Here is a 12254-nt window from a genome sequence, read left to right as displayed (position 1 = left end):
TCTCTGTCGGTCTGGCTCTCTGTCTGTCTCTCTCTCTGTCTGTCTGTGTCTGTCTCTCTGTCTGTCTGTCTCTCTTTCTGACTGTCTCTATGTCGGTCTGGCTCTCTGTCTGTCTCTCTCTCTGTCTGTCTGTCTGATCTGTCTGCCTGTCTCTCTGTCGGTCTGTCTGCCTGTGTCTGTCTCTCTTTCTGACTGTCTCTATGTCGGTCTGTCTCTCTGTCTGTGTCTGTCACTCTGTCTGACTGTCTCTCTGTCTGTCTGATCTGTCTCTCTGTCTGACTGTCTCTCTGTCTGACTGTCTCTCTGTCTGTCTGATCTGTCTCTCTGTCTGTCTGTGTCTGTCTGTGTCTGTCTCTCTGTCGGTCTGTCTCCTCAGAGTGTCTGGATATGGATGAGGCAGCGGAGGCTCTGTTTATTCGTGACGCTAACGGACGCCTCAACTCCCTCACCACCGTCCTCGGACAGGAAGTAGACCGCTTTAACAACCTGCTGCGGGTCCTCAGGGTGAGTCAGGGGTCAGGCATTAGAGGTCAGGCGTCCCAGTTGTCAGCCATTCATTTTTCATTGTATTTAAATGCTGTGAAATCAGGAGATGATGATTGGAAATGGAAATGCATTGAAAAGGTCCTTGATGAAATGTTAGGACAGCTATATGGGTCCATGGTTCCAGCTGCTGCCACTAGGTCACAATGGAAGGTCCCCAGAGGCATAGGGAAGGGACATGCAGTGCATTCTCAATCTATTCACCCCTTGACTTTTTCCACATGTTGTTACAGCCTTATTCTTATTTGTTATTCTATTTGTTACAGCCTTAAATGTATTAAATGTAGTTTTTTCTCTCATCAATCTACACACAATAGCCAATAAAGACACAGCAAAAAAAAAGTTCCAAAATGTTGGCTTTAAAAAAAATAATGTTTTACAAATAAACATGTCACATTTACATAAGTATTCAGACCCTTTACTCAGTACTTTGTTGAAGCACCTTTGGCAGCGATTACAGCCTCGATTCTTCTTGGGTATGTCGCTGCAAGCTTGGCACATCTGCGTTTGGGGAGTTTCTCCCATTCTTCTCTGCAGATCCTCTCAAGCTCTGTCAGGTTGGATGAGGAGCGTCGCAGCACAGCTATTTTCAGATCTCTCCAGACATGTTAGATCGGGTTCAAGTCGGGGCTCTGGCTGGGCTACTCAAGGACATTCAGAGACTTGTCCCGAAGCCATTTCTATTGTCTTGGCTGTTTGCTTAGGGTTGTTGTCCTGTTGGAAGGTGTACCTTTGCCCCAGTCCTCAGCACTCTGGAGCAGGTTTTCATCAAGGATCTCTCTGTACTTTGCTCCATTCATCTTTCCCTCGATCCTGACTATTCTCTCAGTCCCTGCCGCTGAAAAACATCCCCACAGCATGATGCTGCCACCACCATGCTTCACTGTAGGGATGGTGCAAAGTTTCCTCCAGACGTGACGCTTGGCATTCAGGCCAAAGTGTTCATCTTGGTTTCATCAGAACAGAGAATCTTGTTTCTCATGGTCAGAGAGTCTTTAGGTGCCTTTTGCAAACTCCAGGTAGGCTGTCATGTGTCTTTTTACTGAGGAGTGGCTTCCGTCTTGCCACTCTACTGTAAAGGCCTGATTGGTGGAGTGCTACAGAGATGATTGTCCATCTGGAAGGTTCTCCCCTCCACAGAGGAACTCTGGAGCTCTGTCAGAGTGACCATCAGGTTCTTGGTCACCTCCCTGAACAAGGCCCTTCTCCCCTGATTGCTTAGTTTGGCCGGGTGGCCAGCTCTTGGAAGAGTCTTGGTGGTTCCGAACTTTTCCATTTAAGAATGATGGAGGCCACTGTGTTCTTGTGGACCTTCAATTCTCAAGACATTTTTTGGTACCCTTCCCCAGATCTGTGCCTCGACACAATCCTGTCTCGGAGCTCTACGGACAATTTCTTTGAACTCATGGCTTGGTTTTTGCTCTGACATGCACTGTCAGCTGTGGGTACCTTATATAGATCTCAAGCACAGGAGGTTGGTGGCACCTTAATTTGGGAGGATGGGCTCGTTGTAATGACTGGAACAGAATCAGTGGAATGGTATCAAATACACAAATACATCCGTGTGTTTGATGCCGTTCCGTTTGCTCCGTACCAGACATTACTGTGAGCCGTCCTCCCCTCAGCAGCCTCCACTGATCTCAAGAATGATCAATGGAAACAGGATGCACCTGAGCTCAATTTCCAGTTTCATAGCAAAGGTTGAATACTTAAGTAAATGTAATATACTGTAAGATATATATAAATGTAAGATGCTGCTCTGTGTGTGTTTATATGGACAGATGCTGCTCTGTGTGTGTTTATATGGACAGATGCTGCTCTGTGTGTGTTTATATGGACAGATGCTGCTCTGTGTTTGTTTATATGGACAGATGCTGCTCTGTGTGTGTTTATATGGACAGATGCTGCTCTGTGTGTGTTTATATGGACAGATGCTGCTCTGTGTGTGTTTATATGGACAGATGCTGCTCTGTGTTTGTTTATATGGACAGATGCTGCTCTGTGTGTGTTTATATGGACAGATGCTGCTCTGTGTGTGTTTATATGGACAGATGCTGCTCTGTGTGTTTATATGGACAGATGCTGCTCTGTGTGTGTTTATATGGACAGATGCTGCAGCCACATTGTTGGCATATCCTTACTGCAGTGGTGACCTCTGGGTTTATGATGTTGTCTTGTGGATGGCTCAAATAAACACCCACAAACACTTCTCCTCCCCATCTCCCTCCCCTCCCTCCCTCCCCAGGTGTCTCTGTGTACCCTCCAGAAGGCTATAGCAGGGCTGGTGGTGATGTCAGAGGAGATGGAGAGGATCTACACCAGTTTCCTCAACAACCAGGTTCCAAACCACTGGAGCTCCTCAGCCTACCCCTCCCTGAAACCCCTGGCCAGCTGGGTTAAAGACCTGGCCCTCAGGACCTGCTTCATAGAGGTCACACAGACATCTCTCTCTCATACACACATGACTTGCTGTACAGTTGGGTCAATGAACCTCTCTTTAAGTCATGAGTCAGACACAATTTACCCACAAACCACTATTTGTGTACATATGTATTGATGTACTACGACACAGTGAAACACTATATTTACTTCTCTCAGACATGAGTGGATGTTGTCATTACATCAGATGGGAAGACTGTTGTGTTTGTGTGTTGTCATTACATCAGATGGGAAGACTCTTGTGTTTGTGTGTTGTCATGACATCAGATGGGAAGACTCTTGTGTTTGTGTGTTGTCATGACATCAGATGGGAAGACTGTTGTGTTTGTGTGTTGTCATGACATCAGATGGGAAGACTGTTGTGTTTGTGTGTTGTCATGACATCAGATGGGAAGACTGTTGTGTTTGTGTGTTGTCATTACATCAGATGGGAAGACTCTTGTGTTTGTGTGTTGTCATTACATCAGATGGGAAGACTCTTGTGTTTGTGTGTTGTCATTACATCAGATGGGAAGACTGTTGTGTTTGTGTGTTGTCATGACATCAGATGGGAAGACTGTTGTGTTTGTGTGTTGTCATGACATCAGATGGGAAGACTGTTGTGTTTGTGTGTTGTCATTACATCAGATGGGAAGACTGTTGTGTTTGTGTGTTGTCATTACATCAGATGGGAAGACTGTTGTGTTTGTGTGTTGTCATTACATCAGATGGGAAGACTGTTGTGTTTGTGTGTTGTCATGACATCAGATGGGAAGACTCTTGTGTTTGTGTGTTGTCATTACATCAGATGGGAAGACTCTTGTGTTTGTGTGTTGTCATGACATCAGATGGGAAGACTGTTGTGTTTGTGTGTTGTCATTACATCAGATGGGAAGACTGTTGTGTTTGTGTGTTGTCATGACATCAGATGGGAAGACTGTTGTGTTTGTGTGTTGTCATGACATCAGATGGGAAGACTGTTGTGTTTGTGTGTTGTCATGACATCAGATGGGAAGACTCTTGTGTTTGTGTGTTGTCATGACATCAGATGGGAAGACTGTTGTGTTTGTGTGTTGTCATTACATCAGATGGGAAGACTGTTGTGTTTGTGTGTTGTCATGACATCAGATGGGAAGACTGTTGTGTTTGTGTGTTGTCATGACATCAGATGGGAAGACTGTTGTGTTTGTGTGTTGTCATGACATCAGATGGGAAGACTGTTGTGTTTGTGTGTTGTCATTACATCAGATGGGAAGACTGTTGTGTTTGTGTGTTGTCATTACATCAGATGGGAAGACTGTTGTGTTTGTGTGTTGTCATGACATCAGATGGGAAGACTGTTGTGTTTGTGTGTTGTCATGACATCAGATGGGAAGACTCTTGTGTTTGTGTGTTGTCATGACATCAGATGGGAAGACTCTTGTGTTTGTGTGTTGTCATGACATCAGATGGGAAGACTCTTGTGTTTGTGTGTTGTCATGACATCAGATGGGAAGACTGTTGTGTTTGTGTGTTGTCATGACATCAGATGGGAAGACTGTTGTGTTTGTGTGTTGTCATTACATCAGATGGGAAGACTCTTGTGTTTGTGTGTTGTCATTACATCAGATGGGAAGACTGTTGTGTTTGTGTGTTGTCATGACATCAGATGGGAAGACTGTTGTGTTTGTGTGTTGTCATTACATCAGATGGGAAGACTGTTGTGTTTGTGTGTTGTCATTACATCAGATGGGAAGACTGTTGTGTTTGTGTGTTGTCATTACATCAGATGGGAAGACTCTTGTGTTTGTGTGTTGTCATTACATCAGATGGGAAGACTGTTGTGTTTGTGTGTTGTCATTACATCAGATGGGAAGACTGTTGTGTTTGTGTGTTGTCATTACATCAGATGGGAAGACTGTTGTGTTTGTGTGTTGTCATTACATCAGATGGGAAGACTGTTGTGTTTGTGTGTTGTCATTACATCAGATGGGAAGACTGTTGTGTTTGTGTGTTGTCATTACATCAGATGGGAAGACTGTTGTGTTTGTGTGTTGTCATTACATCAGATGGGAAGACTGTTGTGTTTGTGTGTTGTCATGACATCAGATGGGAAGACTGTTGTGTTTGTGTGTTGTCATGACATCAGATGGGAAGACTCTTGTGTTTGTGTGTTGTCATTACATCAGATGGGAAGACTCTTGTGTTTGTGTGTTGTCATGACATCAGATGGGAAGACTCTTGTGTTTGTGTGTTGTCATTACATCAGATGGGAAGACTGTTGTGTTTGTGTGTTGTCATTACATCAGATGGGAAGACTGTTGTGTTTGTGTGTTGTCATTACATCAGATGGGAAGACTCTTGTGTTTGTGTGTGCATGAGTGTGTTTTACATATGTAGGCAATGTAGTACGATACAGTGGAAACAGAACATCTATGTATGTGTCCTCTTGTTGTTAACATTTCTGTGATCACACACACACACACACTCTCTCTCACACACACACACACACACACACACACACGAATGTGGATTTTCTCATTAGCTCAGACGGGAAGACTCTTTTAACATATGGTGTGGTGCTTACAGGAACCTCTTCCAGGCAGAGAGAAACACACACACACACACACACACACACACACACACACACAGTCATTATCAGGGGTAGTGAGATGGGATGATGTGATGAGAGAATCATGTTTAAACATTAGCAGCACGCCGTCCACTTCAGACTGACTTCTTTCTTTCTCGTCTCTTTCTCCCACGTTCTATTCTTCTGTGTCCTTGCTCTGTATTTATCCATCTCTATCTCTCTCTCTCTCTCTTTCTCCCACGTTCTATTCTTCTGTGTCCTTGCTCTGTATTTATCCATCTCTATCTCTCTCTCTCTCTCTTTCTCCCACTTTCTATTCTTCTGTGTCCTTGCTCTGTATTTATCCATCTCTATCTCTCTCTCTCTCTCTTTCTCCCACTTTCTATTCTTCTGTGTCCTTGCTCTGTATTTATCCATCTCTATCTCTCTCTCTCTCTCTTTCTCCCACTTTCTATTCTTCTGTGTCCTTGCTCTGTATTTATCCATCTCTATCTCTCTCTCTCTCTCTTTCTCCCACTTTCTATTCTTCTGTGTCCTTGCTCTGTATTTATCCATCTCTATCTCTCTCTCTCTCTCTTTCTCCCACTTTCTATTATTCTGTGCCCTTGCTCTGTATTTACCCATCTCTATCTCTCTCTCTCTCTCTTTCTCTCTTTCCCTCTCCCTAGTCTTCTCTCTCTTTGTTCTCCCTCTCTCTCCCTAGTCTTCTCTCTCTTTGCTCTCCCTCTCTCTCCCTAGTCTTCTCTCTCTTTGTTCTCCCTCTCTCTCCCTAGTCTTCTCTCTCTTTGTTCTCCCTCTCTCTCCCTAGTCTTCTCTCTCTTTGTTCTCCCTCTCTCTCCCTAGTCTTCTCTCTCTTTGCTCTCCCTCTCTCTCCCTAGTCTTCTCTCTCTTTGTTCTCCCTCTCTCTCCCTAGTCTTCTCTCTCTTTGTTCTCCCTCTCTCTCCCTAGTCTTCTCTCTCTTTGTTCTCCCTCTCTCTCCCTAGTCTTCTCTCTCTTTTCTCTCTCTTTGTTCTCCCTCTCTCTCCCTAGTCTTCTCTCTCTTTGCTTGTCTCTATCTCCAGTCTTCCCTCTCCTCTATCAATTTACATGTTCTATTAGCATGTGAAACAGATGTTAACATTGCCAAAGCCAGTGAACTAGGTAATAATCTCTCTCTGCTCTCCGTCCATCTCTCTTTCTCTCTGTGCACTCGCTCCGTCGCCCCAGACTGAAGCGTCTGTTCCGGGAGACTGGTCTTACTGTGTGTTACGCAATCCCTAAATGTCTACACACAGACCGACCGAGATGAACAGAACCCCAGTCTCTGGTGACAGCCTTAACATTAGGTTCTGGGAACTGAGATTAACATAACCCAAACAAAATCACTCTCCCCTTCGTGTGTGTGTGTGTGTGTGTGTGTGTGTGTGTGTGTGTGTGTGTGTGTGTGTGTGTGTGTGTGTGTGTGTGTGTGTGTGTGTGTGTGTGTGTGTGTGTGTGTGTGTGCGTGTGTGTTCATGCAGGGAAACAAACTTCCTCTCTGTCTGTGTGTTTGTGTAGAACTGGATCACACGGGGTCAGCCCAAATCCTTCTGGATCTCTGGACTATTCTTCCCTCAGGGCTTCCTCACTGGTCAGTACACACCGTCTCCACTGTGTCTACACTTTCCTCCTCATTCATTACAGCTGCAGTGCTTGTTGCAGCGCTGAGTAGAAATAGGAAGAAAGTGCATTTTATGGTTTATAAAAGTGCTGAATACAAAGTGTTGACAGTGCTGAGTAAGAACTTAAACATGAACTCACTCATAAAAACAGCAGCTCTCTGCTGTATTCGTTGACAGTCTCTCTCTAGTCGTGGTTTTAAACGTTTTGAAATCTCACAGTATCAATTTTGCCGTAGCTTTCTTACATGCATGCTACGTTACTGCAAACATGGTCATCTGAGCATCTGATTGGCCAGCGGTGGCATAGTGCACTTGATTTCCTCTCCAGGCCCACTGGGAAGGCAGAGTTTGTACCTTCAGTCACATACCCGGCGCGCAGGGCAGCTGAGATGGCTGCACCTACCACCAACAGCCCGAGACGAATATAAAAATAGGAACACAAGGCTTTATCGTTGGGCTTTTTACAGAAATGTTTGGCGATGGACTAGAAATGCCTTGGAGATGGACCGGTTGGTGACCACTGATATAGTATGTTGTTGGGTTTGAGAGAGGTGCTGTATATTTATAAATCCTGTTATTATTGAACAGGCCTGGGATCAGTCCAAAGTAAAGTACCAAACTGGTTACTGAGATGTTGAAATGCTGTTGTGCTGTTCCCCCTCCTGTCCTGTAGGGGCGCTACAGAACCACGCCAGGACCTATAACCTCCCCATCGACGAGCTCAACTTCCGTTTCAACGTGTTGCCGGTCTACCTAGACCAGGGGGCCGTGAGCGAGGCGCTGAAGACCCTACCGGCTGGGGGCGAGCTGGACATGGACTCTGAGGTAGCTACAGGGAGGGGAGAGGGACATATTTAGACTGGTTGCCCTGAGGGCAGGAAGGAGTTTACTGCATCATGCCTCCAAAGCAAAGTCTGACTGTAAAACATGAAGGAGCTACTCGCTGATAGAAATGACTCCAACACACTTTGACCTCTGTGGGATGTTTAGAGGTCATCATTGAATCGGTCAACTAGTCAGGTCCTGGAGAGCCGTATCTGGATCATTATTAGGACCCTCTGTTCTGGACTACCATGTCACATGACCTAGATGTGAACCTTTATTTAAAGCCTCATCCAGAAATGAGAATTAGACCTAAAATGAAAACAACTGTCTGAAGATGGTGCTGGACGATACAGCTTTAACTAAAGGTTCAAAACCAGGTCATGTGACATGATTGTCGAAAACCCAGGCCTCTAATCATAATGTATCATAATATGACATTATGGTAACTACAGTACCACTCTGTCTCCATAGCTACCCACCATCAACGACGGCGTGCTGGTGCACGGGATGTTCATGGACGCCAGTCGCTGGGACGACGTCAACATGGTGATCGAGGATGCGTTTCCGCGGGTGATGAACGCCATGCTTCCCGTGGTGCACTTCGAACCCCAGCAGAACTATGACCCTGATCCGTCTCTCTACCAGGCTCCGCTGTACAAGACCTCAGCTAGGGCTGGGACTTTGTCTACTACAGGTAAGGACACCTACCTAATATTCAGTTGCACCGCCTTTTGCCCTCAGAACAGACTCAATTCAGGAACCTACCTAGAGGGAACCTACCTAGAGGGAACCTACCTACCTAGAGCTCTACTACCTACCTAGATCCCTACTACCTACCTACCTACCTACCTACCTACCTAGAGCCCTACTACCTACCTACCTACCTACCTACCTACCTAGAGCCCTACTACCTACCTACCTACCTACCTACCTAGAGCCCTATTCTCTACCTATCTACCTAGAGCCCTATTCTCTACCTACCTAGAGCCCTACTACCTACCTACCTACCTACCTAGAGCCCTATTCTCTACCTACCTAGAGCCCTACTACCTACCTACCTACCTAGAGCCCTATTCTCTACCTACCTAGAGCCCTACTACCTACCTACCTACCTACCTAGAGCCCTATTCTCTACCTACCTAGAGCCCTACTACCTACCTACCTAGAGCCCTACTACCTACCTCCAGCCCTATTACCTACCTACCTAGATCCCTACCTACCTACCTAGATCCCTACTACCTACCTAGATCCCTACTACCTACCTAGAGCCCTAATACCTACCTACCTAGATCCCTACTACCTACCTAGATCCCTACTACCTACCTATCTACCTACCTACCTACCTAGAGCCCTACTACCTACCTACCTACCTAGATCCCTACTACCTACCTAGATCCCTACCTACCTACCTAGAGCCCTACTACCTACCTACCTAGATCCCTACCTACCTACCTAGATCCCTACTACCTACCTAGAGCCCTACTACCTACCTCCAGCCCTATTACCTACCTACCTACCTAGAGCCCTACTACCTACCTAGATCCCTACCTACCTACCTAGAGCCCTACTACCTACCTACCTAGATCCCTACTACCTACCTAGAGCCCTACTACATACCTACCTACCTAGAGCCCTACTACATACCTACCTACCCAGAGCCCTACTACCTACCTAGAGCCCTACTACATACCTACCTACCTAGAGCCCTACTAGCTACCTACCTACCTACCTACCTACCTACCTACCTAGAGCCCTACTACCTACCTACCTATCTACCTAGAGCCCTACTACCTACCTACCTACCTACCTAGAGCCCTACTACCTACCTACCTAGAGCCCTACTACCTACCTACCTACCTACCTAGAGCCCTACTACCTACCTACCTACCTACCTAGAGCCCTACTACCTACCTACCTATCTACCTAGAGCCCTACTACCTACCTACCTAGAGCCCTACTACCTACCTACATAGAGCCCTACTACCTACCTACCTACCCAGAGCCCTACTACCTACCCAGAGCCCTACTACCTACCTAGAGCCCTACCACCTACCTACCTACCTAGAGCCCGACTACCTACCTACCTAGAGCCCGACTACCTACCTACCCAGAGCCCTACTACCTACCTACCTAGAGCCCTACTACCTACCTACCTACCTACCCAGAGCCCTACTACCTACATACCTACCTAGAGCCCTACTACCTACCTACCTAGAGCCCTACTACCTACCTACCTACCTACCCAGAGCCCTACTACCTACCTACCTATCTACCCAGAGCCCTACTACCTACCTACCTAGAGCCCTACTACCTACCTACCTAGAGCCCTACTACCTACCTACCTACCTACCCAGAGCCCTACTACCTACCTACCTACCTACCCAGAGCCCTACTACCTACCTACCTACCTACCTAGAGCCCTACTACCTACCTACCTAGAGCCCTACTACCTACCTACCCAGAGCCCTACTACCTACCTACCTACCTACCTAGAGCCCTACTACCTACCTACCTACCCAGAGCCCTACTACCTATCTCCAGCCCTGTCCCTCACTGGTCCCTAGTAAAGTGGACCCAGGTGGTGATCAAGCTAGTAATGTGTTCTTCAGGGCTGGTGCTGGTTCTCTGCATCATGTCCAGATAGTAACAGACCTGTGTGTTCTCTGGTTCTCTGCATCATGTACAGATAGTAACAGACCTGTGTGTTCTCTGGTTCTCTGCATCATGTACAGATAGTAACAGACCTGTGTGTTCTCTGGTTCTCTACATCATGTCCAGATAGTAACAGACCTGTGTGTTCTCTGGTTCTCTGCATCATGTACAGATAGTAACAGACCTGTGTGTTCTCTGGTTCTCTACATCATGTCCAGATAGTAACAGACCTGTGTGTTCTCTGGTCCTCTACATCATGTACAGATAGTAACAGACCTGTGTGTTCTCTGGTCCTCTACATCATGTACAGATAGTAACAGACCTGTGTGTTCTCTGGTTCTCTACATCATGTCCAGATAGTAACAGACCTGTGTGTTCTCTGGTCCTCTACATCATGTACAGATAGTAACAAACCTGTGTGTTCTCTACATCATGTCCAGATAGTAACAGACCTGTGTGTTCTCTGGTCCTCTACATCATGTACAGATAATAACAGACCTGTGTGTTCTCTACATCATGTACAGATAGTAACAGACCTGTGTGTTCTCTCCCTCAGGCCACTCTACTAACTTTGTGGTGACGGTGATGCTGCCGTCCAGCCTGCCTAGTGACTACTGGATCACCAAGGCCTCAGCCCTGCTCTGTCAGCTCAACGAGTAGTGACCCACCCACAGGCACACACACTGCTGTACTTCTGCACCTTCAATACCAGCAGCACTGGTGAAGCCCATTCTCTATGGACTCGTTTTCTGGAAACCACTGACTGTTTGTAATGACTGTATTGAGAAGTATTCTACTGTGTACTCTGTTCCTGCTAATCAGGCGGAGTATTTATATGGGGCCCAAAATGCCATTTTTATTTTATTTTCTGAGTAGCTTTGATTAAATACCATGTAGCAGTGCTGTTGTCGTTTGTGCATTTTGCTGTGTGCATGGGAGAAGAGCATGTCCCTACACCCGCAACACCTGTCACCAATCAGATTTGATTTGGTGTGTTCAATTCAGTCAATTTCTCTTGTCTTTCAGTGAACTGTAATAACATATTAACACACCTGCGTCGGACAGCCCCAGCTCCCGACAAGCCTTTATTTCCCCCCCCCACACAGTCGACAGGAAATGTAGACCGCAGTGCTTTAATAGTCACTCGTGTAGCCTGCAAATGTAAAGGGAGAGTAGATCGTCAATATTCACCAGGAGCATCACGTAAAATGCATCTGATGCGTGGTCAGGCAAACTCTAATTCACATGTAATGTGATGCTACTTCAGCGTCCTGCATCTCCCCCAACATAAATGAGCCCCCTGTCCTTCTCAGCTGAAGGGACACCTGCGATCGTGAACCACCTCTAACAAAACGCTGTCCTCCTGCATTTAAAAACCACTGTTGACTTAATCTATTCCATTTTTCTCTGAGGAAAAACACCATATATTTAGCCTCTGTTACTGAAAAGTTATTTCAACACAGTAGCTCACCCATTGTGATGTCAACATTAGAATGCACACACAGGGCTCTATACGTAACACACAGGGCTCTATACGGAACACACGGGGCTCTATACGGAACACACGGGGCTCTATACGGAACACACGGGGCTCTATACGGAAC

General features: G+C 46.2%; 1 protein-coding gene across 1 annotated transcript in view; it reads left to right on the top strand.

Moving 5' to 3' along the window:
• The window catches only part of dnah6 (dynein, axonemal, heavy chain 6), a 174425-nt gene extending 162873 nt beyond the window's left edge, over positions 1–11552 (top strand). Inside the window, exons 76-81 of the mRNA XM_071408196.1 lie at positions 377–504; positions 2789–2974; positions 7070–7142; positions 7847–7998; positions 8470–8692; positions 11207–11552. Coding sequence (XP_071264297.1) covers positions 377–504; positions 2789–2974; positions 7070–7142; positions 7847–7998; positions 8470–8692; positions 11207–11310 — 866 coding nt within the window. The 3' untranslated portion in view covers positions 11311–11552. The remainder of the gene's footprint in view (positions 1–376; positions 505–2788; positions 2975–7069; positions 7143–7846; positions 7999–8469; positions 8693–11206) is intronic.
• Positions 11553–12254: the final 702 nt, after the last annotated feature.

The sequence above is a fragment of the Salvelinus alpinus genome, chromosome 6, assembly GCF_045679555.1.
Source record: "Salvelinus alpinus chromosome 6, SLU_Salpinus.1, whole genome shotgun sequence".
Classification (NCBI taxonomy): domain Eukaryota; kingdom Metazoa; phylum Chordata; class Actinopteri; order Salmoniformes; family Salmonidae; genus Salvelinus; species Salvelinus alpinus.
Note: the sequence above shows the minus strand (reverse complement) of the source record. Positions and strands in the feature narration are given on the sequence as shown.